Source organism: Sardina pilchardus, chromosome 8 (genome assembly GCF_963854185.1).
Source record: "Sardina pilchardus chromosome 8, fSarPil1.1, whole genome shotgun sequence".
Taxonomy (NCBI): Eukaryota; Metazoa; Chordata; class Actinopteri; order Clupeiformes; family Clupeidae; genus Sardina; species Sardina pilchardus.
The window spans coordinates 5732306-5757571 of NC_085001.1; the positions used below are offsets into that span (position 1 = coordinate 5732306).

The 25266-nt window shown below is 40.3% G+C and overlaps 1 protein-coding gene across 1 annotated transcript; it reads right to left on the reverse strand.

Moving 5' to 3' along the window:
• Positions 1 to 7207: 7207 nt before the first annotated feature.
• LOC134089493 (fucolectin-like) lies at positions 7208 to 19067 on the reverse strand. The gene is made up of 4 exons (XM_062543937.1): positions 18949 to 19067; positions 16117 to 16176; positions 8529 to 8808; positions 7208 to 7567 (listed from the first exon to the last, which is right to left on the reverse strand). Exons 1-4 carry the CDS (start codon positions 19010 to 19012, stop codon positions 7405 to 7407), a joined length of 567 nt encoding a protein of 188 aa, XP_062399921.1. The 5' UTR covers positions 19013 to 19067; the 3' UTR covers positions 7208 to 7404.
• Between the last annotated feature and the right edge of the window lie 6199 nt (positions 19068 to 25266).

Sequence of the window (25266 nt, forward strand, 5' to 3'; positions counted from 1 at the left end):
ATATTCTGATTTATAAAACCGTGCGCACGCACGTTCCACGCCAATTTCCCTTTATAAATCAAGCTCTACTCTACATTTGCGGCACCTGTGCGTACCTCAAGACACACCCATAATTGCTTATAAATATTCAGCGAAACGCCCTTAATGAATATTGATGTCTGTGGACAACATGCCAAAAACAGCGGGAAAGACAAAAAACGCAACTTTATTGACTGTTGGTGGGTTCATAAATGGCGTGAGCAGCCACCGTTTCAGCGGATATCCACCTACAACATAACTTGAATGAGTAAAGGGTGAATGTTTAGAAATGGTCGAAAAATTGCTACAAATTCTTTTACACACAGGATTTAAACACGATTCGCCCGCACCTACAGTAGAAGCATCGCGCACAGCTCCAGCATTCAGTCTGCGCCCAACGCTGCTACAGTATGTCTCAATATGAATCAGGCCAACATTTGTGAGCAACATGTCCGTGTCACATATATAACTTGGACATTGAGGGAATGAAAATGCTTCCTGTTAACAAAGGCACATTTATTTTCACTCGGTGGTCTCATAGCAATATGATTGCAGTCAATAGCACGGATCACATTTGGGAAATTAGACTGCGTTTTTATTTGCCTGTTCACCATGTAAGGAAAGTTGATGTAGTTTGGTGATGAAGCAGTTACACCTCCTAACACGTCTGGCAAAATTCGGCTGAAGGTGGCTATTCCAGTCCGGTCAGCCAGTTCTCGATTCAGCCAGTGGCAAGAAAGCCGATGCACGTCAGCACTTACTATATATAGCCTACCATTTGCAAGCTAACAAGCAACATGTTTGAGCCTTGATTATTGACAAATAACAAAACATGCATGAAAGCCATAAGTGGATAATTAACAAAACATACATAGGTATAGCCTATCAGCATGTCTTTCTCGCATCAAATACGATGGAATTTTTGACGGGCGCACGAAACAACAATCAACCACGTTTTAGATTTTAAACAGGATTAGGTTAAGGCAGTTATGTCATTGATGCGCGTCATTGCGCGATGTTATGCTTGTGTTAAACTTCAATTATTGAACCAATTTCGGGTCGTTGTACCTGTTTCCTCCTGAGGTCGCAGTTTCTGCTTTTCCCTTTTTTGTGCGTACGCATGGGTCAGAGCTTGCGTGGAGGTGCGCACATTTTCCCGTCAAGTTCACGTTTTATAAATACCAAAGCTTGCGTAGAACGAGGCGTACGCATTCTTTTGTGCGTACGCATCGTTTATAAATGAGGCCCCTGGTCACCCACCTGACTCTCTTGAGGGGACTTTCAGTGATCCACTTGCTGATTCGACCGACGTGTTGACTGATAAAGCATCAGATTTGTGCTCTGGACCCTCTTACCCGACTCACCCTGACGAGACTGTAGCTCAAGACACCTTGACTGTTAGTGACCACAACATAGCTTCTGTAGTTACTTCTGGCGCTGCACCCACTGATGTACACACTGAGTTGTCTGGGCCTGCACCACAAAAGACTACACGTCTGGGTCGTGTTAGTAGACCAGTCAACAGGCTTCTTTATACTATATCTACACAAGATATCACTAAGAGGTTGCAGCAGAATGTTCAGACTGTCTGCAGCTCTGTTGTTCAAGCACTCAGGGCCTAAGTCTTCTTTTTTTTAAGTATGGTATAATGTAGTGTTGACGTCTATACCTCATGATGTATGCATTGATTGTTTTGGGCACATGCAGAATGTGTAAGGCATTCTGCTTCCGGTGGTTGGTTGGAGAGATTGGTGTTGCTCTCTGTCCACTGCATCTTTAAGGGATACCTTTTTGAATGGTCAGACTTAAAGTGTGTACTGTGGTTCCTTGACATTTGATGAGTTTTGGGTGTAGTGTTGAGGAAGGTGTGTAATTTTGTCTAGAATTCAGTGGGGGTGGGTGTAACAGAGTTGAATATAACCTTATTTAGATATGTGAATTCTCTTAAAATTACAATATATGTTATTGCATTTCCTATTTTTATACACACTGGTTTTGACATGCTAAAAAGGTTTTTATATGTTGTACCCATTCACAAGAGTTTAGTGATGAGGCATTGCGGCTGCAACTGTATTTTCATTCTATTGCATTTCAATGTTTTGAACTCTTGCGCTTCCCGTACTCCAGTCAGAACTTTAGTCTGCTGGAGGTAAGCTGTACATGGAGAGTGCTCCGTGAATAATTTTGTGTTTTAATAAAATATCTTGTCTGTCTTTCATACTGGTTAGAAAATAAGTATTTGCATAAGTTGTATTAACAGAATATATCTGCAAGTGATGCTAGAGTGTTGTATTTAGATTGTATTCAATCGAGCCATTGTATGCTACATGTTTTTGGCGGCAGCCACGTTATGTTGACTAGCTTTATGGAGAAAAACACTTGCAATTTCGTGACTTCGCTTTACGTTTCTACTGTAGATTTGGATTGCAGTCGCAGCTCATCTTATCTCAATGGATTTATTGTTTTATTTGTGAATGCAGGTACGTTGATTATACTGTTAATGTTTGTTGTGTGGTGAGAAAACAAAAGAAACTATACGATCACTAGGTGTAAGATGCCCGCTCTGTATGTTATTCTATTTTGCATGTGTTTACGTTAGTTGAACAGGCTATGCATTCTTGTGTCTGTATTCTAGCATACAGTAGGTAATGCTAGCCAGTCAGAACTTTAGTCTGCTGGAGATTTGGATTGCAGTCGCAGCTCATCTTATCTCAATGGATTTATTGTTTTATTTGTGAATGCAGAGGGCAATAAAAACACCAGAAGAATTCCCGTTTCGAGCCATTTATTCAATCATCACTGAGTGACGCCTGAAAAAGAAGGGTCGTTACACTTGATGTTATCCCTCAAAAGGTCAACATAATCTTTCTTTTTCATGATCCCATGCACCCAAACAAGGCTCCCTGTGCCTGAGACAGCAAAACAGCCCCATAACATGATGCTCCTACCACCATGCTTCACTGTGGGAACTGTATTTTTATGGTTGTAGGCCTTCCCTTTTTTCGCCAAACATAGGCAACATCCATGTGCCCAAACAGCTCCAGTTTAATGTCATCAGACCAAAGGACAGTTTTCCAAAACTCATTTTTAGCTTTTAAATGTGCATGGGCAAAGTTCAGTCTGACTTTGGAGCACCCCTTTTGGAGTAATGGGTTTTTTCTCAGTCGATGACCTTGGAGGCCTCCACAATAAAAATCCCTCGCTACTGTCTTCCTCAAGACTTTAACCCCAGAGGTCTCAAGGTCAGCAACTATCATTTTGGCGGATGTGCAGGGTTCCTTGCTAACATCCCTGATGATTTTTCTCTCTAGATTATGATATTTAGCATTTTCATCCACACTTAGGTTTGTTATGCACAAACTTGGAACTCTTTGTACTTTGTAATGATGCCTTGCACGGCTGTTCTACAGACTGTGAAGCATCTAGAGATTACAGTATAGCCTTTCTCCATATTATAGGCCTCAATGATGTTCTTTCTGAGGTCCAGACAGATTTCCTTTATCCTCAGTAAGCCTGTAAAGGCAGTCCCCTCTCAGACAGGTGTTCAAGTGCCTGTAGGCCTGTTCCTTGAAGTCTTTAGGTAACAATCAACGCTGGTTGGGTGTTCAGGTGTTGTCTGGACATTAACTAACTGCAAAGGTGTGGCTTGAAAGGTGACAGGTTGGTCGTGTGTGTTTAAAAGCAAAAAAATAACATGGGGGCTATTAATTTTGACCACTTCACTTTTCACACAATTTGAGATTAAGCATTCCCAATAATATATTAACACTCCAAAATGCACCAGATTCTACATAATAACACTGGCGAATGTTTGATTTTTAAAATTTGATCAGGGATGAAAAATTTAGGGAGAATTTTAGAGTAATGTTCCAAAATTTCAGGGGGGCTAATAATTTTGGGCTTAACTGTAGATTTGTGTGTCATCTGCATAGCTATGATATGAAATCAAATTATTTTGGATGATTTGTCCAAGTGGGAGCATATAGAGGTTGAATAATAGTGGCCCCAAGATCGACCCCTGGGGAACACCACAGGTCAAGGACATTGGTGTTGAGGTACAGTTGCCGATGGCAACAATGAAGCTCCTCTCTTGAAGATATGATTTGAGCCAGTTGATAACTATGCCTGTAAATCCAACCCAGTGTTCTAGTCTGTGTAGTAAAATATTGTGATCAACAGTGTCAAATGCTGCGCTAAGGTCCAGTAGCACTTAGACTGATGTTTTACCAGAATTTGTGTTGAGACGTATGTCATTGAAAACCTTAATGAGAGCAGTTTCAGTGCTGTGATTTGCCCGAAAAACAGACTGAAAGTAATCAAAATACCCATTTGATGTTAGGAAGGTGGTTAGTTGATTAAAGACTGCTTTTTCAATAATTTTGCCAATAAAAGGTAGATTGGATATGGGTCTGTAACTGTTTAACATGGAGGCATCCAGGTTATTCTTCTTGAGCAGTGGCTTTACAACAGCTACAATGACTTAGGAAAAGTGCCAGACAGCAGTGATGCATTTACAATGTGAAGGACATCTGAGGCTATAAGGTGAAATACAGTTTTGAAGAAATTTGTAGGCAGAGTGTCTAAGCCACATGTGGAAGAGCTGAGATGCTGTACCGTTTTTGTGTTTCATGGTCATCAAGTTGAATGTGGTACAAACAAACAAAACTAATTGGAGCCTTGAGCAAAGAGGCATTTGGAGAATTCTGGAGTAGACGATCCAGTGCAAGATGAGTAATGTGTAGGTTGCTCACACACACACACCAACCTCAAGTTTCATGCAATTGGAACGCATGCATGGAACTCGTAATGTGGCTGCCCTGCATTAATCCTGCAAATTGTGACCGGGAAAAAAAAATGTGCTACTGAGCCATTAAACATGAAATTGCATTAATTTTCAAGATACATGATTTTGATAATTTTCATGTCTAGGAAAAAATCGGGATTAAATGGGAGAAGTTACCCCATGTACAGTATATCACCTAAAGACTTCAGGAAGATGATACAGTGCAAAATTTGTCCTGTATTTGTACAAGTTCAATTCAATTCAATTCAATTCAAAAAACTTTATTTATCCCCGAGGGGCAATTTCTCCATGCAGGCATAGTGACATATAAAGCCTACCTTACATTGCCAGACTTTGCAAAGATTTGGAAAAGATTTTTGAAAGACTACAGTCTCAGACCCTCTCACATCTAAAGACAATTCATTGAGTTTTTAGTCACAGACTAGTCACAGGCCAGTCTCAGATTAGGATTTTGCAAAGACTGTGGTCACTATTTACAAGACTGCTGCTAGATTCCTTCAAATTATTTCCATCGTGCACTAGGCTATACGTCATCATCAACAGGAACTCACATGATAGGCTACTGATATCAAATTATTTTTTTCGCGTTTCTGCAGCATTGTTTGATAGTGTGACATCACTAACAGATATAGAGTTGTTCTGTCACGTAGAATAGCCGACTAATAAATTATAAGAAATGAAATAACAAATAATCATACAGGCTACAGCTGTCGCCTATTTTGCCCCTTCCGTTTTCATGTTCGTCGACCGAGGTCACTATTGGTTTTTAATGTTCACGTCACTATTTGCATGAGCCACGACTGAAAAGACTTACGATAATATCAAACATGTTTGATATTGTCGTAACGGCAAAACTAGAAAAAGACTGACTCCGACGGACTTAAAACCACTAAGATTGGCACCTTACACTAAACGATTTAGATGACGGGAGCGCGCCGAGATTCTAGTACAACTGGCAAGATTTCCGCCCGATTTTGGAAAAGTAGTCGCCGACTGTTAAAACAGACCAAAATCGTGCAATGTAAGCTTACTGTTCAAGACCACGCTGCCGTTCGATGTAATCAATGAAGTGACTGAATTTCACTGACAGACTTTTATTTATTTATTTACTTTTTATTATTGTTCATTTGTTTGTCTCCCATCGTAATGTCTGTGTACGGGTATGCTGGCAAGTCACGCCGCTCTGTCCAGTAGTTTGTCTCACATTTGTCAATCTGTTCATTTGTCTGTTGATGTCTTGATGTCTTGTGTTATAGAGCGCTTTGGGTTGCACAGAAATCCAAGCCATAAATGTGGCTTGATTTCACTTGTTCACACACACAATACAATCCCTCATTCCAAGTTTCTTGAGAACTTTATTTAAAGTTCCCCAGAAATAGATCATTAATCATTTATGCATTGATTTGATTAAGCGAAATTATCGGCTGGGTGAACCCTGCCTGACCTGCCGGCGAATTTGGATTTCGCCCAGAAGCTCAGGCTGGAAACCTGTACTCTGTTCCCTGCCAGAACCTTTGGCTCCAATCACAAACTAGCTTAGCCAAAAGATGCACCGTATCGTTGGTCTGATTGGTTGAAGGATTATCCAAGGATACGGAGTCAAGATTTGAACCAGGGGGTCAATGCCGTGTAGATTACCTTCAGCAAGTTAGCAAGCGCCATTTTCAAGTATGGCACCTCATGGAGCATTTAGAACCAGCTCCGTTCACGAAAATCCGTGTTGGGCATGAGCTCTCATGCGCGTACATGTTGGTGGACGGGTACCTACAGCCAATCATTACTCCATGCAACACTCCACTGGACTCAGGTGTGCGTTCCCAAGCAACTTTTTCTGCTTGTTGGTACGCGGCAAGCAAGGTATGTGCATTATCGCCACCCTCTGAACTGGAGAATGACTCTCTTTTTACAGAAAGTCCAATAGAAATCAATGTAGGTCCATGCGTCATTTCCAGCTTTGGAACTTTGCGCATAGTCAGAGTCGACTGGCGCTGGATCGGAGCTCCAGTGTTCAATATGGCGTTGACGAAAATTGCCCGGATTTACTAGCCTAGCATTGGCCATTCATTTGTATGGAGGGTGGGACTTAGTCACGCTCTCCAGTTATATATAATACCTCCATGATTTGAACGATGCCAATAGAGCTCGACAGTCCCGCCCCTCCTCCGAGAGAGCACGCCTCTCGTGCAGTAGAAATAAAGCGCAGACTCCCCATACTAATGTTCAATCTTTAAAGATTGAGTTTAGTATGGTGATAGCCATATTAGCTAAATTGATCATTAAGCGGAATGGAGTTGAGTTGGGGCAAAATAATTGCCTCCTTCCACAAATAAAAAAAATCTGACTGTTTCTTGCAAGAGAATGTTAAGTAAGCCTACTTCAAAATGGTGACTTTCAAAAGGAAAACTTTTAATTCAGCACTACACAACAGAGACAAACAAACTACAGAACCCATTGTGAAAACTAGTAATAGTTACTTAGAGACAACATTAAAAAGTGTCAAAATGGCTCAGGACATATCCAACACAACAATACGTTTGCTGTGGTTTATGAGTAAGTAAGGTTTTCCACCCATACGTGCTATTTCACTGGGCTTTAGAGTCCAGTGGCAATCCATATACCTCCACTTCACAGAGTATAAGATGTCCTATGCGTCCAGGAATCACCACGGTAACATAGCGTCCCTCCATCCCATTGCATTCATAGGTCACGGAAAACCCAGCAGGAACAGAGGAGATTATGTCACACCTGAAAAGTGAGAGTTGACCAATAAAATAACACAGTAAGAATTTGATAACTAATACACTATGTAAACTACAGCACTCAGCCATTGTTTTTATTACGGTAAGACTATTTCAAATATCGTCAATCCTCAAATTGTGACCTGGGTCTTCTATCTGCCTACTACAGTACACTGCACCAAGCACAGGCTTTTATTCGGGGCAGGCTTGTATTCGAGGCAGGCCTTTATTTCTTATTAGGCTTTTGTTGTAGAATTGTATTCTTAGAAATTAATTAAAAACGAATGGCCACTGAAATCTGGGAGGTATTTAACGGTTCACTATTAAGTTTCATGTAGTTGACAGAGTGTCAGGATTTCCACCCACTGTTTATTGCGAGACAAGGCAGTCACCTTCATTCATTCATTCATTAAACATGTGCTGTGCTGTAATGGGAACCTTACTGTGTAGTCACGTAGCCTAAATTGAGTTATTTTTTAATTGTGTATGATTTACTTTTCTTTATTTTCTTAATTCGTGGACTGGAATGCCTCGCAGCAACAATTGTGTTTAAATTTAGTATTGCTTCAGCCTCTGGCAAGCTCAGAAGAGGGCGGCAAGCGACTGGTAGCTTGAGAGCGATGTGTTGGACACCCATGGTGTAGGGCAACAACTTTTAATCAGCAACAATATTAAACCAATCAACAATCAATCAAATCAAAATCAAATAAAAAATAATAAGAGCTCTTTTGTTTCATTGAGTTGAATTGAAACGATGTCCTCTGTGCTCGTGGACTGATATAGCCCTACTGGCAGGCTATAAATAGAATCCTGGCCATAATTTGAGGATTTACGGTAGTCTAGCGAGAGAAACTGCAAATATTGCAACATAACATATGCTGAAGATCAGTGTAATGGATGGCACTGCCAATGTACTGTGTGTCATGATGTCATAAATATCCAGACATTTAGATGCACTTATTTATTACCTGGGGTTGTTGACACCATTGTCAATGAGAGAATTTCCTATTCGGATTTCAGCCCCATCCAGTCTCTCTGGAACACTGACCTCAGTGGTGATTATCACAGAGAAGACTTTATATTTTTGGAGCAAATCCACTCTCCACCAAGGGCTGAGATGAACTTTTGTATGGGCACAGGAGCCATGATCATATATGCCATCACGATTTCCATCAATGGCATTGTATGCAATGCCATGTCCATAAAGGTTCGACAGAGTGGCTTTCCCTTTTAAAGCCACATTCATGCCTGCATGGAAACAAGAACACAGGTAAACTACAAAAGCACTCAGAGAGCGCAGACCTCCGCCTGTATTGTTCTTCCTAGGTTGTCATACATTTGAACCTAAACTATTCAGATTGCCACCACGTGGCCATACCATGCCATTACACCACTATACACATAAACGGTTCCGGAATCCCGACGGAATTACGGAGAAAAGAGGAAGACAATCACCACCATCCGTGTAATTGTGACCGCCGTGTAGTGAAGCGGCGGTCATATAGGTTTAATAAGGTTTTGTTTTTTGTTTTTTTCCGCATGAGCAATTTCCCAGGCCCCACAACTACAGCATTACATGGAACCTTTGTTCTTTCAGCTTTGAACCTTTTCGTTTTGATTAATTTTCCCCCTACTGGACTAGACACCCCTGAAAAGAGGGGAGGGCAGACACAATTTTCTGTGAATATCTCGAGAACCGTATAGGGCCTAGGAGGACCACCTTTTTTTGTATGTTGGTCTTAAAGGTAGGGTATGGAAGCTTTTTTGGCCATTTTTGCAAACTCACTTGAAATCCTATTCCTAACCCACTCACAGCCACTGAGTTGGAAGCATTGAAATGGAAATTAAACACGTCAATCATCTGTTGAACGGGCAGGGCTCGAAAAACTCCGGCCAATTATATTCTTGACCCGCTAGCATCATTTCACAGCTTGTTCGTCAATCTAACGGTCTTACTCCTCTTCCTCCTCCCCCCCGCACGTGCACGCGCAATCCTTTTCGTGCACATACTCAAAGCTGGTGCACGGTGAGCAACGAATCCAACTAGGCCTACTGCACGTCACGTCCCCTATGCCCGCCGATGTACAATATGTGTCACTTCATTTCTACACAAACTAAGACAGCGGATTCCTATGGAAACTCAAGCACCCACGCAATAAATAGCTATGTAGCAAAAATGACATTTTACCATGACTCGAAGAGTGTTGTAAACCTGAAACCGAAACTTAACCGCTTGGAGCTCCAGTGGAATAGGCGAACCACCGGGCTAGCACTAAACTAAATACCGTGGATATTTCAGGTAAGAACCAAACCAGATTCTGTTCAAATATACACACCTATGCTATGGCTACTGAAAAATGAAAGGTTAATTTATCAAATATTATTTTTGTGTATTAAAAAGCATCGTTGTTTTAGAATTTGGATCTGTTTTTGACAAAAAGGAGGCTATAGCCTACAAGGTATTACAGTTTGTTTTCCAATTGCTAACACACTAAATGACACTCATATCAATTATTTCAACTGACACACAGAGCGCAAAACATAGTCTCGTCTCCAAAAGTCTAAACACATTTCCTGCTTTATATATATTTTGCAATTCGAAATGGCACTTTTGGCACATCCTGACACCAATTTATCCCGAGAAACGATATTTCGGAAATGTGTTCAAACTATTGCCAGTGAATTTTGAGAGCAACCAACTAATAAAGAGTCCCGCTACCCGTCATTGATGAGAAAATGCGAAGGTGCGTAAACAAAAGTCTATCATCACCACAAAAGTTGTGTGTTCAATTCAACTGGGAATTGCCTTGAGCAGAGTTGCTCTGAGGACAATGTTTTTACAGTTTTTGCCTATTGCTTACACACGTTTTGCAGAATTTGGCTCATTATGTCAAAACTCTACACACAGCAATACATAACACTTGGGGATAAACAACTCACATCTATGCCAAAATGAAACACTGCCATCAAAATGTAACACTCCTTTCTAAAAACTAAATTCTGGCAACAAAACTAAACACACAAGCACCATTTGAATTACCCTTTCATATCATCAGTAATACACTGATGCACTTTATAGAGAACACTGCCGTCTTTGTGTTTCTATATTTTTTTTTAATTTCATTTGGTCATTTTCTCAGACCTCGTCTTCTGTAAAACTTCTGTAAAACTGTAAAAAAAAAAAAAGTATAATTTCTGCAGTAATCAAACAATAGAATCAAAAGTCAAATATAGCAACAAAAAAAAAATGTGTGTGTGTGTATGTGGTGGGGGCAATATCACACACACATACAATGGGGTGGGTGGGTGAGTGGGGGAGGGGTTGATCCCCCAATGTCTCCACATGCCTCTTCCATTGCCTGCAGAGGCATGCAGGCATGAAATAATTCCTCAATTACATTTAGAAAGGGACTTTAAGAGGGCGGTTATACATTTTTTTGTTTTTGAACAAAGTGTCTAATGTAAGAAAAACGTGTGTGGTGTTTTGCAATAAGTGTGTTTCAGAATTACAAGCAAAGTGCAAAGTTGATAATGTGTTTAAGCAATGGTTTCAGTGTTTACAAGTATGCAACAAGATAGTTCAAGTTTTAAAGCTTTGGTCTAAGCATGTGATTTTAGTGTGTAAGCAATAGGCAAAAACTGTAACAACAAAACAAAAGTAAAAAAAAAACAACACTATTACTGGATCATTTGCGATTGAAAAAACACGCCTGCATGCCTGCAAAAGAGGCATGTGTGGTTGGCAATCATATGCTTTCCACCACCATGCCCGAACGAATTCCTCAATTGCATTTAGAAAGGGGCAGTAAGGTAGGCTGGGTGAACGCTGCCTGAACTCAGGGGCGCACCTTGCCGACAGGCATGGCAAGCAACTGCTTGGAGCCCCGAGCCGTTAGGGGGCCCCGAGACCTCAGAGCGTTTACTGGTGCGACAAGCGAGAATTTCGTCAATAGAGATTGAATGGTGGGTTACGTGATTTTGTGTGCTCCTGTCCTGTCCTGTCTTACAAATAGTAGCCTACATGTATGCTATCGGCTTATAAACAGTGGATCTGTGTCCAAAAGAGTGCAAACAATCCACACATATTGAGCCCGACTAGCACAAAGTGCATCAAAAAAACACACCCATTCTTCACTGTTACATTGCTCCGCAATTATTAGTCGCAGCGAGATGAGACCTGTATTGCACGAAAGTGCAGAAGCGGGGCTTTCCAACGAGACTAGGCACTTGTCTGTACGATCAAGTATGAAAGTCATGAAGTTAAATCAAAGTATATCATATTTACAGTCTATATTGCTCTGCATACACCCGCACATCCAGTCTCGCTTGAATTACTGGCAAACTCGGCATCGCACAGAGATGCTACGCATATCAGATGAAAGAGGGGAAACAGAGCTTTCCATTGATACCAAATACATCGATCCTTTTGTGTTATAAAAACAGACGAAGTGACAAACAAATAATAATGTCATATCTCGTTTGATTTACTCGTGAAATCGCGATCAGAAAGATGACACGCATGTCAGATGAAAGAGGAGAGCTAGAGCTATCCACACAGATACCAAATACAACCTTTTAAGTTATAAAACAGACCAAGTGACAGCAAAATAATAACTTAATTTAGCTCCACTTACCCTATGTTTTTGTGTGCGATAATAGCTGTTCATAATCCAACGTTATCATGTGTTTCTCTATGGCAAGGCTCGTTCATAATAGCATACGGTTTTGAGATCCTATAGCAAACTCCTGTATGGTATCCAATTCAAGACTCATATTGCATCCAAATTTGTTTGACAAATAAACACTTTTTTTGCCTTTACTTTGTTCATTGCAATGCAGTAAAATAAATATTATAGAGAATCATCAAGTGCACGTCATGTGTGCTACAACGCAAACAAGTCAGGTCAGATCAGCTTATTTCTGGAAGGTAGGCCTACACACCACATATTTCTGTAAATTGCTACCCGTATCCCTCCATCATGGTTCTTGCCATTTACAGAGCAGTCAGGCCTATACAACCAAGTCATGTCGAGCTGCTTGCTGTGGTGAGATACACGTCAAAATGTAAAAATTTGTATAGTAGCCTGCTTTTTGAATTTGTATTATTTAAAAATCTAAAATAAACCAATGCAAGTATTTATGCATGATATTGTGGCAGATCTGGGTAGCCTAGACTGTGCTGAAAAAAACCCCCAGTATGTAGCATGCGTGAATGGCACTTCCAATGAATGATAAATGCTTGGCATAGGGCTAGCAACATGTTAAAAACAAGTTGTTTTTTTTTTTTTTGGGGGGGGGGGGTTGTGTAAGTAGGGCCCCCTAGGATGTTTTGCTTAGGGCCCCCACAGACTCTAGAATCGCCACTGCCTGAACTTCTGGGGAATTTGAATTTCGCCCGGCAGCTGAGGCTGGATACCAGCAGGTCTACTTTTGCTGTTTCATTGCCAGAATCTTTGGCTCCAATCAGAAACGGCCATACTCTAGTCCTGGCACGCTATTTGCCGGTGACGTGACGATAACGAAACTTTAGCAGCAACGAAACGAAAGCAGCAGCCGCTGTCGCTTCTGTTTTGGAAGATGTCAAAGGCAAGTTTTCTTTGAAAACAGAACAAAAACTTGCACTGGAACAGTTCATACAGCAGAAGGACGTGTTTGCGATTCTACCGACCGGCTTTGGTAGGCTAAAAGTTTAATTTACCAACTAGCCCCGCTCGTACAGAGTCATTTGAACAATGCACATTGATCACACCTCTTTTGCAGGTAAACAACTTTTGATATAGGCTATGAAATTTATATGATTGTTGAACCAATCTCAGACCAGAGCAGCCCTGATGTCATCAGAGACACATCTCTACACTGGTCCTCATCTTTGTCCTTGTCTTCCACGTCCGACAGCTCTCTCTCCTTGTCCTCCTCTAACTCTTACTCTCATTGGCCCTCATTTATCAACCGAGCTTAGAAACCAGCGTATATCTGAGCGCAGAAACCATCTTACGACGAGGCTCACGTGTGATTCATCAAACTTTCGTATCACTCCAATTCTAGCATAAGAATAAACGTGTGTTGATAAATGTGCCGGCTGGAAACAAGCATTTAAATATCACGCCCCTATATATGCTCTTTAATGGCCTCGCCCCTAGAATTTACGACATGAAGGTGCATTATACATCCAACAGAGATCATTAGTGATCTCGAGCCACAGTTTTGCATTGCTATTTTGGTTTCATTATTATTATTATTATTATTACTTACTAATCTTTACTATTTTTCTTTAAAGTTATTCTATAATTATTTTACTTTATTTTTATTTTATTTTTATTTTATTTTATTTTACAGCACTTTGGTCAACTGTGGTTGTTTTTTAAATGTGCTATATAAATAAATTGACATTGACATTGACATTGACATTGACAGTGACGTCCAGCTAGAAGCTGTCAAGGAAGGCGGGAAACTAGAGCGATTTAAGCGCAACAGACTTTATTTTCGCAGAGACAACGCATCATATTATAAATACATTCATTACAAAACCATACGACACTGAAATTTGCCCTTTGAAAATAATTTAAAATATATAATTCATAAATGTTGCGTTTGCCAAAGAGAAAGTATAATCATCTCTATTCTAAGCCATCAAATGTGTCAATATAATACCTATGCTACATTACAGCAAAGGCTGCACATGTACAGGAAAGGTGTTATGTCCGAGATAGTCCATAAATTCAACTCATCAACTTTGTAATACACCGGCGATTTGCTGCTGCACAGTGCTATGCCGCCTGAAAAACTTTCGTACGCAAGTTCAGACTAGACGTGAGATTTGAGCGTATAGCACCGATCACGTTCACGTTGATAAATGGCATACTTTGCGTGGAAACAAGCGTACGCCTGTTTTACGCCTGTTTTTGGTCGTACGCACGTTTCATAAATGAGGGCCATTGGGTGGTTCCCACTGATCTACACTATGGCCCCGTACACACGTAGCGGGGTATCTGCTTAACCGAAGGTATTTGTCTACGTTTGGACCTGTCATCCACATGACAACGCATATAACCGAATGTTTAAAAAAACTCCGGGCAAAGTATAGATCTGCGAATTCTCCGTTTATAAATTGGCGTGTAGCCAGAGATAACCGGAGATATTCGGTTTTAAAAATACCTGGCTACGTGTGTACATAGCCTATATTGCCAAAAGTATTCGCTCACCTGCCTTGACCCCCATATGAACTTCAGTCCCATCCTATTCTTAATCCATAGAGTTTATTATGAGGTTGCTCTTAGCAGCTATAACAACTTCAACTCCTCTGGAAAGGCTTTCCACAAGGGAGTGTGTTTATGGAATTTTTTGACCATTCTTTCAGAGGCGCATTTGTGTTGGAAAAAGTTTCGTTTTTAAGTATTGAGACTTTGATTTGATTTTAGTGTGTAAGCAATAGGCAAAAACTGTGTAATTGACATGTAAGTCACTCTGGGTAAAAGCAGGGCTGCCAAGTTTCAGAAGATGGCAAGCGTGAGATTTTTTTGACTGTCACACTCAAAGCGTGACACTTGCCAGCTCCGATTAGAGTCGCTTTTTCCAGTGTGAACTTACCAAGACAGAGGCAAATAAATGTTACACAGCTCTGCAACAAGTATGGGACAATGATAGACTTAGCAGCCTTAACGTTAACTTGGAAACTCAAGAAGAAACAGCGAATCAACAGTAAACAAAATCTAGCAAGCAGGAGAACGTTTTAAATCTAATTATCGGAGTCGGCGCTGTTGTGTGTGAAAGATAAGTTAGAGACGCCAAGAACTGCCTTTCGTTGCTTCTGATTTGTTTATATTGCGTGATGCCTTCCGTGATTGTTAGATTTAGGCACAAAGGACTGATGGATTGGTTATTGCGGTCAGTCAATCAGAGTCGGCAAGGCAAGGACCAAAGTTTATTATCATAAAAAAAAATATATAGCTGTTAATTGATTGATTGTCCAATGAGTGCTCCCAATTATGGGGATTCTTCTCAGGTGTGTATGTCATGTGACCATGCCATGTGATGTTCTATTTAAGCCACACCTGCACCAATAAACAATTGATTGTGTGTTCCTGCAACTTGTGTCCGAGCATGTTTTATTCTCTAGCCGGTATCTAGTCAAGCTCTGTTTAACAATAGCGCACTGAATGGGGAAATATTTTCCGTGAGAAATGTCAAGTATGGCGTGTGGTGTGAGAATGGGTCAAATTGCGTAACTGTCACGCTCAAAGCGTGAGACTTGGCAGCCCTGGTAAAAGTGTCTGTTAGTCTATAGTGTCTGTCTGTGCAGATGAGATTACATCAAAATGTCTGCTGGATATCAGCATGACTTATCTGTCCTTTGCATACAGGAAAAGTATTTGGTTACACGAGACCCTGGAAGGCAGTGCACATGGTAAGGGAATGTCATTTTTACTTGGATTTGCTCCTTTCCATTGCAAGGGTACTTCACAGGGCCACCGTGAGGGGATTGCATTATTCTTTGTAATTAAAATGAAATAAATTCAATTTAATTAAATAAATTAAATGAAATGTTGACACACTCACCTCTTCTTCGGTCTTCTATCTCCTCCCAGCAGTCAGAATCGAGGTCCACACCGTTGCAAACTTGAAAAAAAAATGCATTACAAACATTAACATAAACATTTCTTGTTGTCTTTCGGATGCTCTAAAAGCTCAGCTCTACAGCTTGCATGAACACCCCAGGACGACTCAACACAGCCAACACCCAGGAGTCATGTTACCCAGATTTACATGGCAGATCATGAGGAGGATGTTCTCCAACTCTAAAAGCACACAATGGGTACCTAATCTAAATTGCAGGAATCTCTCTCTCTCTCTCTCTCTCTCTCATTCAAATTCAAAAGGAGCTTTATTAGCATGACCATAACGTTGTACAGTATACTGCCAAAGCATTTGGGTCAAATACATCAAATGGGGAGGGGAGGAGAGGAGGAGGGAACATACAAATAGAACAACTGTACATGATAACTGTACAATTAGGAACTGGTAATGGGAAAACTGTGTGTGTGTGTGTTCCAAAACAAGCTCAGTTTATTGTGGAAAGAGCCCCCACACTCACGACTGTAAAATTAGCTCTTCTGAATGTCAGGTCACTCTCATTTTTAATCAATGACCTGTGCACACTCTTTTTTTTGAATGCTTCTGACTGAAACATGGCTCGACCATGCTAAGACTGCTACCACCCTCATCGAATCTGCTCCCCCAAACTTTGATTTCATGGGCACTACCCGTGAGAAGAAGAGGGGGGGTGGAATCGCCATAATATATAAAGCATCCTTTCAGTGCAAGCATCTTAGCGCAAAACCATTTTACAGAGTGTCTCCTGGGCACGCATGGTATTTTTTTCAGATTTTTTTGAGACGCAAGTGCGTGCGCTCTGGTTGATTTGACGTGGAATGACCCTTTTGTCAGTTGTAGCTTATCAACACTGGCACATCTGTAGTACAAGTTTTGTGCAATAATTTATATCCAGTCAAATGTACACAGAGAAACACACATTTGATGTCTTTATTTGAATCCGACAATCAAATTTCTTGACAGAAAGGATTCAAATATTCTCAGAGAGAATACAGCTTTGACATTCAAGGGTACATAAAGCATCGCCTACGCCACACAGCAAGACTGCCTATATGCAGCAGATATGGAGCAGAATTTTGCCAGTTGTTTAGACTCTCCTTTTGATAGCCCTACCAGTCTTAGTCCGCTGATTGTCAGTTTGTGGACATGTCCCAGGCTGACACCACAAACTGTCACTGATCTTTGCAAGGAGGGGTTGCAGCCTATTTAGTCATTTTTTCAAGAAAGGCTATGTCCATATACAGGTCATAAACACAACCTATTTCAAGGACTAGTACCTCCTTACTATCTGTATCCAAAAGCACAACATCAGGGGTGTTAGGGATGTTACGAAACACATCATCAGAGCTGTTGAACCAGTCCGGTAATACGCGTGAGTGTTTGTACATAGGCATGTTCTTTGGAAATGTATGTTGAACAGAGCTGGCAATGATATAGACAATGAATACGGTCATGGTGTGATGTGTAGAGTCCTTTGTACATACTACAACCATTTACATTCACACACACACACACAAGCACACCCCTACACACATCTAACACACAGAAATGCACACACACACGACCACATATACAAAGGCTACTTTGGTTATGGCCATTCAGAGAGAAACAGAATTAAAGAAAACTGTTTTCTTGTGTTCATATACCTATTACAATGCCCCAAACATGTTTTGAAAAATATTGCATGGTTTGACCTCTCTTTTTCTGTCTTTTATCTCACTGTTAACTTGTGTGTGTTACAACCCACCCTGTAGTGGGGTCGGTTGTAACAAAGGGTCACCTTGTATTTTGCACCAAATTACAAGGTCTGTAATTTGAGTTGGTTCTATCTGAAGTAGGCCTACACAAATGTGGGTATTTAGAAAAAAGGGTTACAGGATTGTAGCTAAAAAATGATATAGGTGCTGGAAAAAAAGTGTTACAATCATACCCGTTCTCCCCTATTCTAAGTTTCTAAAGAGTTATTGGCGGTAGGCTACATTGATGATGATTTATTTTTCATTTGTAGTGGTGATGATTTAAATAGCCTCTCTCAAATCGAAAATGGATTCCATAAAGTTCACACTAGAATTTAGAACAGGACATCAAGCTTACGGGATCTTTTAGTCAAATCTGATTTGCCTGCAACTAGGTCCACACACTTCTTGTCGCAGATCCCCAGTGGCAATTTTCCATTCCACAACTGCGTAGCCTACACTGTTATTATGCGGTTAAGGGGGATCAAGGGCGTCAGTTTGTTTTTTATAGCCTACTGGGGACAATAACGATCCACTTCAGTGTGGTTAGAAAAGTGCTGGGTACAAATATACATTCATCCGTTTTATGTTTTATTATAATATGCACTGCATTACAGTGTATTGAATATTGGCAGTGTTATTAGAGTAATGGGGTAGGCTTGTGGCTTTAATTTAGGTGCTCGTGGAAACGGGGTACGTAGTTAAACGTAGGCTACAGTAAGCAGGACGTGTGGTTGGTAGAACGTAGTGTGTGAAATGTTAATAGAATGCGGGAGGACGGTTCGTGAAGCATCATCTCCATGTTCAAAGTCAAAGAAGCCTATTAAACTGGCATTTTAACACATCAAGCCTCTTTCGTTTCTCACAAATACCAGTAGGATAACCTGTGTTGACGATTACCTGGCGAGCTGCAGCCAAGTGATAACAAGATAACAAGCCGACCTGCACTCGCGGTCCAGAGAGGGAGAAAGGTAAAAACAGCCTACCATTCGTCGTGCCATAATTTGGCGGCATATGCGGATTCAGACTTGTGTGCGCTTACCTTGATCAGCCTGAACAGTTAGCCCAAGTAAATTAATAAAGCAATGAAGAAAAAACACCTTCATGGCTGTAAACCTTCAACGCCTGGCTGCCAACGGCAACTGCATTTGTAACGTAACGTGACAGCTTTTCAGGTGAGGTAGCCACACCTTAAGAAAGGTGATGTAGCCTAGGCTAGGTCTACTTAAAAAGTAGGCTACTCAGATGCACCTTAAAAAATCACCCCTGAAAACATGCCAAAACAATTCATTTAAATTAAGTGTGTAAAACAGTTCCTTAATTTGACCTTAAAATAGCACATTAAAATGACACGCACATATTTAAACTGTCACACAGAGCAAAACCTCTTCTCAAGTCTCCACAAGTCTAAACACATTTTCTGCTTTAGGGCCATTCTACAGAAACGCACACTTTTTTTTTTGCACCATCAAGGTGACAGTATTTATTTGTAAAATGATTTTATAGGATTCTAGTGCCCTTTCCAACCCCTCATGTATAGGCTACACATTCAGGGCCAAATTCTGAGACCAAAAACATGTTTTTGAAATAACCTATATTACAGTTGAACTAGGCTATCACATTTTACATATGGAAATATTTAAACACAAAATATCAAATGAATACGATTCTTTTTTTTAAATTAAATTGCATCTGTCAGGGATTCATATCACTGGTGTTAGGTAGGCCTACTGCACAACAAAACTTATTTTGAAATACAAGCAATCATAGGCCTACTGACACCACTGGACTTCCTTTTACTTAATACCTGAAGGTCTATGGAGAAAAGCACCACAGCTTCCTTTCATTTATCAGAAATTTTAGCATATATGTCATGATTTCTTATTAAAGCTTTGGTCATCGTAACTTACCTTCTTTACTCTTTGGGAATAGAATAGTCTGACTAACATCATATTTTTTCATTCCCTATATATAGCAACCATTTTGTAAAATGCAGTTTTTCACAAAGTTGTCACTGGTGTTGCCATCACTGTTGCTTTTTGGTAACAACTTTTGGTAATAACTTACCTTTGACGAAGACGTAAAGTAACACCAGTAACTTATAGGAATTACATGTAAACTTTAAATAAATGTACACTGTTAATACAGTGAGGAGAAAATGTATTTGATATCATGCTAAACTTGCCTAAAAAGAGGAATATAAAATCACCATTTGACAATTGATCTTAATGTCTTCATTCAAAAAATGAGTAGAAATGAAACCGCTAAGTACACCAATTTTCTTTGTGATTGAAGAATGTATCGTAAATAAATAAATGTTAAGTATTTGTAAGTATTTGACCCCCTATGTAACCCTATGGGAATTTAACACATAGGGTTAACATAGGGGCAGGCAGATTTTTATTTTTAAAGGCCAGCTATTTGATAGAGAGAGGAGAGAGAGAGACTTATTCTTGCAGCAAAATACTTAAGAATGTGGTCTAAGTTTAAATGTGAAAAAAGGAAATATTTTTTCTGGACATTTTCCTATGCCAAAAGTGTGTGTTTCTGTGGAATGACCCTTTACACACATTTTGCAGTTGTAAATGCATTGAACACGTTTCTCTGCATAGACACAATAATTTGACACATGTTTGCAATTTCAAAACAATGCCATTCAAAATTACACTACATGAGCTAATTGACCAATATAGGCCTACTGTATGTTGTTACGACTTCAATCAGGAAGTAAGCACTATGAAAATAGCAGTGTCATTGGATCTAGCCTAAACAAACTTTGTGTTGCTTCATTGTTTTAAATGTAGGCTATAGCCACTTAAACATGTTTTACCTGCTAGGCAGCAGCTTATAGCCACACAATTCAGATTCCCTGGCAGGTGTAAAAGATAGAAACAAAATTCCAGTTTTATTTGCCTAAAAAATAAAGCCAGGATTTTGACAGCAGACTGTGAAGTTAAATACAAATGTGTTGTAGTAGTGATTCCTACAGTGTATTGGTTTGTTTAGATCCAGTGAAATTGCTGCCTTGACCGAGGTGTCATGGTCTTCTTGGTATAATGAAACAGTACATTCATGCGAATGACACAGCCACCACACCCACACCCACACCGCACCATGGCAAGCAGCCTTGACCATCCCCTGAACCGGTTTTTCACCCTACTCCCATCTGGCCGCAGATACAGAGCCCTGGACTGGAAAAAAGTGCACTTTAAGAAAAGTTTTGTACCCTCAGTAAGGAAAGACTCTATCTCTTCATGTGCATGGGGAAAAACAATTCCCAGTGAAAACATCATCATTCAAGTCACTTGATGTGTGAATAACAGGTGGGAAACTGAGGGAAGATTTTGCCCAGTGGGTCATTCCACTTCAATTCAACAGATTTTAGACAAACTTTCTGTAATGTTTGTCGCCAGGATAAACGACTTCAGTCAATAAATGTTTCTTGTATAAACCACGGGTCTTTATTCAGTACGTGCAGGAGCATCACATACACAACTGACAGCCTAATCAGAACACACGTCTACATCACACATGCGCAGTAGGCACTTTAGACCAACATGAAACATATCACTTCCCATGACATCTCCCCCCTTTTTTCAAGTATGGGTATACACAACATTAACCCTTTATGGTTTACTTTTACCTTAGTTATTACTTCCAAACAAAACCTGTTACAAATAAAAGTGTTTTTTTTTTCATTCTCTTTTTTTATGAACAACAGTAATTAACTAACTAAGGGTGTGGTAGACTACCACAAGCCCTTGAGATTGGATAGGGGTTATTCTGCCCTTAAAGTCCATCATCTCAGCTAACTAGCACACCTGGGATTTGGTTTAACGGTCCTCCCAAACCTGGTGGTGGTCTGACTCAAGGGTTGAGGGGAACCAGGGGTGTCAGCACTTCTAGTGGTGCTTAAGTCCTGCTCTGCTGGCCCACTCGGTTAATCCTTCGGATGAGAAGCGTTGTAACGGTGCTGCTGCCCGTTACCGCTACACTCATTATAGTCAGGGAGCCATGGGGTCAGACCTGGCTTTGTCGGTTAAAGTTTTTTTTTTTGCAGAATCTAGTAGACTAGGGGTACCTCTTTAAGATTTAAGAGGGTGCCCGGTGATATCCCTTGGGCAATTTCGTATATTAAGCCTTTCTTGTCCAATGTGTTGACTATAAGGCGGATATACTACAGGTGAATAGGGTAAAAAAATTAACAAGCAGATATCACTATGAAACTTCACCAGTTGATTACTTAGATCAATATGAAAAATAAATGTATTACAAGTTTTCTGAAATTTAATGTTTGAATATGCAAATTAGGTATGATGTCATTAAATATGCGCTGATTTGCATAAACATAAAAAGATCAAATCTGAACATTGGATAAAGCCAGTTTCAATTTTTTTCTTTTCATTTTGTTGACATAAGAGATGAAAAGTATTTTAGAGAGGGAATTATGGATATCTCATTTAGTTATTCAGTATATCAGAAAATACTATACCAGCCTTTAAAAAATCAATTTTCGCCATGTTGTTTGGAATAAAATGTTATGTAAATCAGGCTAAGAATAATATATCAACAAACCCCTCTGCAAAAACCTTCTAAACATGGTTAGGTATAAGACTGAAAAGTTTGGTGTATGTAGATGCTTGTGAAGTGGAGATTTTGTTCTCCGAGTGAGAGAGGAAACTCATCCATATCCGCCTTATATTCAACACATTGGACAAGAAAGGCTTAATATACGAAATTGCCCAAGGGATATCACCGGGCACCCTCTTAAATCTTAAAGAGGTACACCTACTCTACTAGATTCAGCAAAAAAAAAAACTTTAACCGACAAATGTGAAGTGTTCCTTTAAGGTTCTCGTGAGCTTTTGGCAGACCAGACCAGTCACTAAGCCATGGGGTCAGGTTGCAACCAACCCAGGTCAGACCTGGTTTTGTTGGTTAAAGTTTTTTTTTTTGCTGAATCTAGTAGAGTAGGTGTACCTCTTTAAGATTTAAGAGGGTGCCCGGTGATATCCCTTGGGCAATTTTGTATATTATATGTGTGTATATGTATATTCTTGTCCAATGTGTTGAATATAAGGCGGATATGGATGAGTTTCCTCTCTCACTCGGAGAACAAAATCTCCACTTCACAAGCATCTACATACACCAAACTTTTCAGTCTTATACCTAACCATGTTTAGAAGGATTTTGCAGAGGGGTTTGTTGATATATGATTCTTAGCCTGATTTACATGACATTTTATTCCAAAAAACATGGCGAAAATGGATTTTTTAAAGGCTGGTATAGTATTTTCTGATTTACTGAATAACTAAATGAGATATCCACAATTCCCTCTCTAAAATACTTTTCATCTCTTATGTCAACAAAATGAAAAGAAAAAAAATTAAGCTGGCTTTGTCCAATGTTCAGATTTGATCTTTTTACGTTTATGCAAATCAGCGCATATTTAATGACATCATACCCAATTTGCATATTCAAACATTAAATTTCAGAAAACGTGTAATACATTTATTTTTCATATTGATCTAAGTAATCAACTGGTGAAGTTTCATAGTGATATCTGCTTGTTAATTTTTTTACCCTATTCACCTGTAGTATATCCGCCTTATAGTCAACACATTGGACAAGAAAGGCTTAATATATGAAATTGCCCAAGGGATATCACCGGGCACCCTCTTAAATCTTAAAGAGGTACCCCTAGTCTACTAGATTCTGCAAAAAAAAAACCTTTAACCGACAAAGCCAGGTTCACCTAAATTATGGCATTTGGCTCCCGGACTATTATGCAAACAAGACAAACACGCACGTAGTTTCAAACACTTTATTTTTCACACTACGGTTCAGCACTCGACATCGGTGGTAACCGGCATCTGCAAATACATAAACAAACATAACCCCATTAGTGACAAGCCTCACATACCACCGGATTACAGACTGGAAAACGAACAATGAAACAAACTCTTACCTGCAGCCGGTGCGTGGGTTACTTCCGCGTCTGAACAAAAGATGTGACGGCAGCTCCCGAGGGACATTTGAACTTTGGCGGGGTGACGTCACCGCATGGACTGAGGGTTGCGTGTGTGAGAAGAGGGGTGTTTGGGGCGTATGAGTGATTTATGGTTTGTATGATGATGTAAGGTGATGTGTGGTGCTGGTTTAGTGAATGATGTGCTGCTAATATGCTATAGTCTGTATTTAGTGACATTGGAAAGTGGAATGTATATTAGATAATTGATTAGACAAGAGGGGAATGGACTAAGCCATTGGGGATAAATGCTTGGTGGGAGATGGCTGAAGCAGTCGGGTCTGAGATGGGGTAGTGAGAGTACCTACAGTTTAGACCTGGGGGAAATGCCTGGAGCTAGTTTTGCTATTTGTTTTTGATAATGGGAAGTATTATTTTTGAAGTCCTTAATTATTGATTTAAAACTATTATTTGGAGTTTTTCTTTCTTTTTTTCTCCATGGTGGTTTTTCCTGTGCCTCAACGAAATAAATGCTGGCCATTTTTTACATCACCCTGTCTCCATTTGTTACCGCAACGCCATCCTGGCTACAAGCGTCCATCTTTGAAGGTGAGGACGGCTCCTGGTTCACCAGTTGGATGCGGCACCGATTCCTGTGGGGTGTGTCACCTCGCTCAGTCTCAAGCGTGAAGGAGCGCGGCGCTGCCTCCTGGTGCTGCACTGTCGCGGTAGTTGTCCAAGCCTTTTCTCCATCAATTTTCAGTCTAACATTGTCACAAATGGCTAGTGGTGGGAGAGGTTTGGTATAGTACCTGTGATTGTAGTACTTTTCATAGCACTGCTTTTCTTTTGCATAATTTGTTTGAACTGTTTTCAGATTAGGCCACGTTGGCCTCAGGCTCTCTTTCAGCACTGGGAGTGTTGTGCCGATTTCTCTACCCATCAACAATCTGGCAGGGCTTTCCCTTGTTGGCTCCGCTGGGGTTGAGCGGTAACTCAGGAGAGCTAGGTGGGGGTCACCCTGCTTCAAGATCCACTTTGCAGTCTTCACAGCTCGTTCGGCCATGCCGTTGGATTGCGGAAAATGGGGACTTGAAGTGACGTGCTGGAAACCATACTCTGCTGCGAAGTACTTGAACTGTTCAGCAGTGAACAATTGCTGGGGACAATAACGATAAACTTCAGTGTGGTTAGAAAAATGCTACAATCATATATTCATCCGTTTTATGTTTTAGTAGTGTGCTTGCAAACGCACACTATTGTTATCCGTGCGCTTCATATACTTATTATTTATCGTAAGTCCAACTTTTGTCTCCCTATCTTGTCTTAGGGATTTGGAGCTAGAGACGCCGTTCTACCTCTCACACGTGCGTCTTGATGCGAGGATGGTGG

What these genes read in the sequence shown, in the direction of transcription:
- LOC134089493 (XM_062543937.1), bottom strand. Translation starts at nt 19,012, where the DNA reads ATGAAGGTGTTTTTTCTTCATTGCTTTATTAATTTACTTGGGCTAACT. An exon ending in GATAGAAGACCGAAGAAGAG is followed by an intron (nt 8,809 to 16,116) that starts GTGAGTGTGTCA and finishes GTTTCCATGCAG; the next exon opens with GCATGAATGTGGCTTTAAAA. An exon ending in AATGGTGTCAACAACCCCAG is followed by an intron (nt 7,568 to 8,528) that starts GTAATAAATAAG and finishes CTCACTTTTCAG; the next exon opens with GTGTGACATAATCTCCTCTG.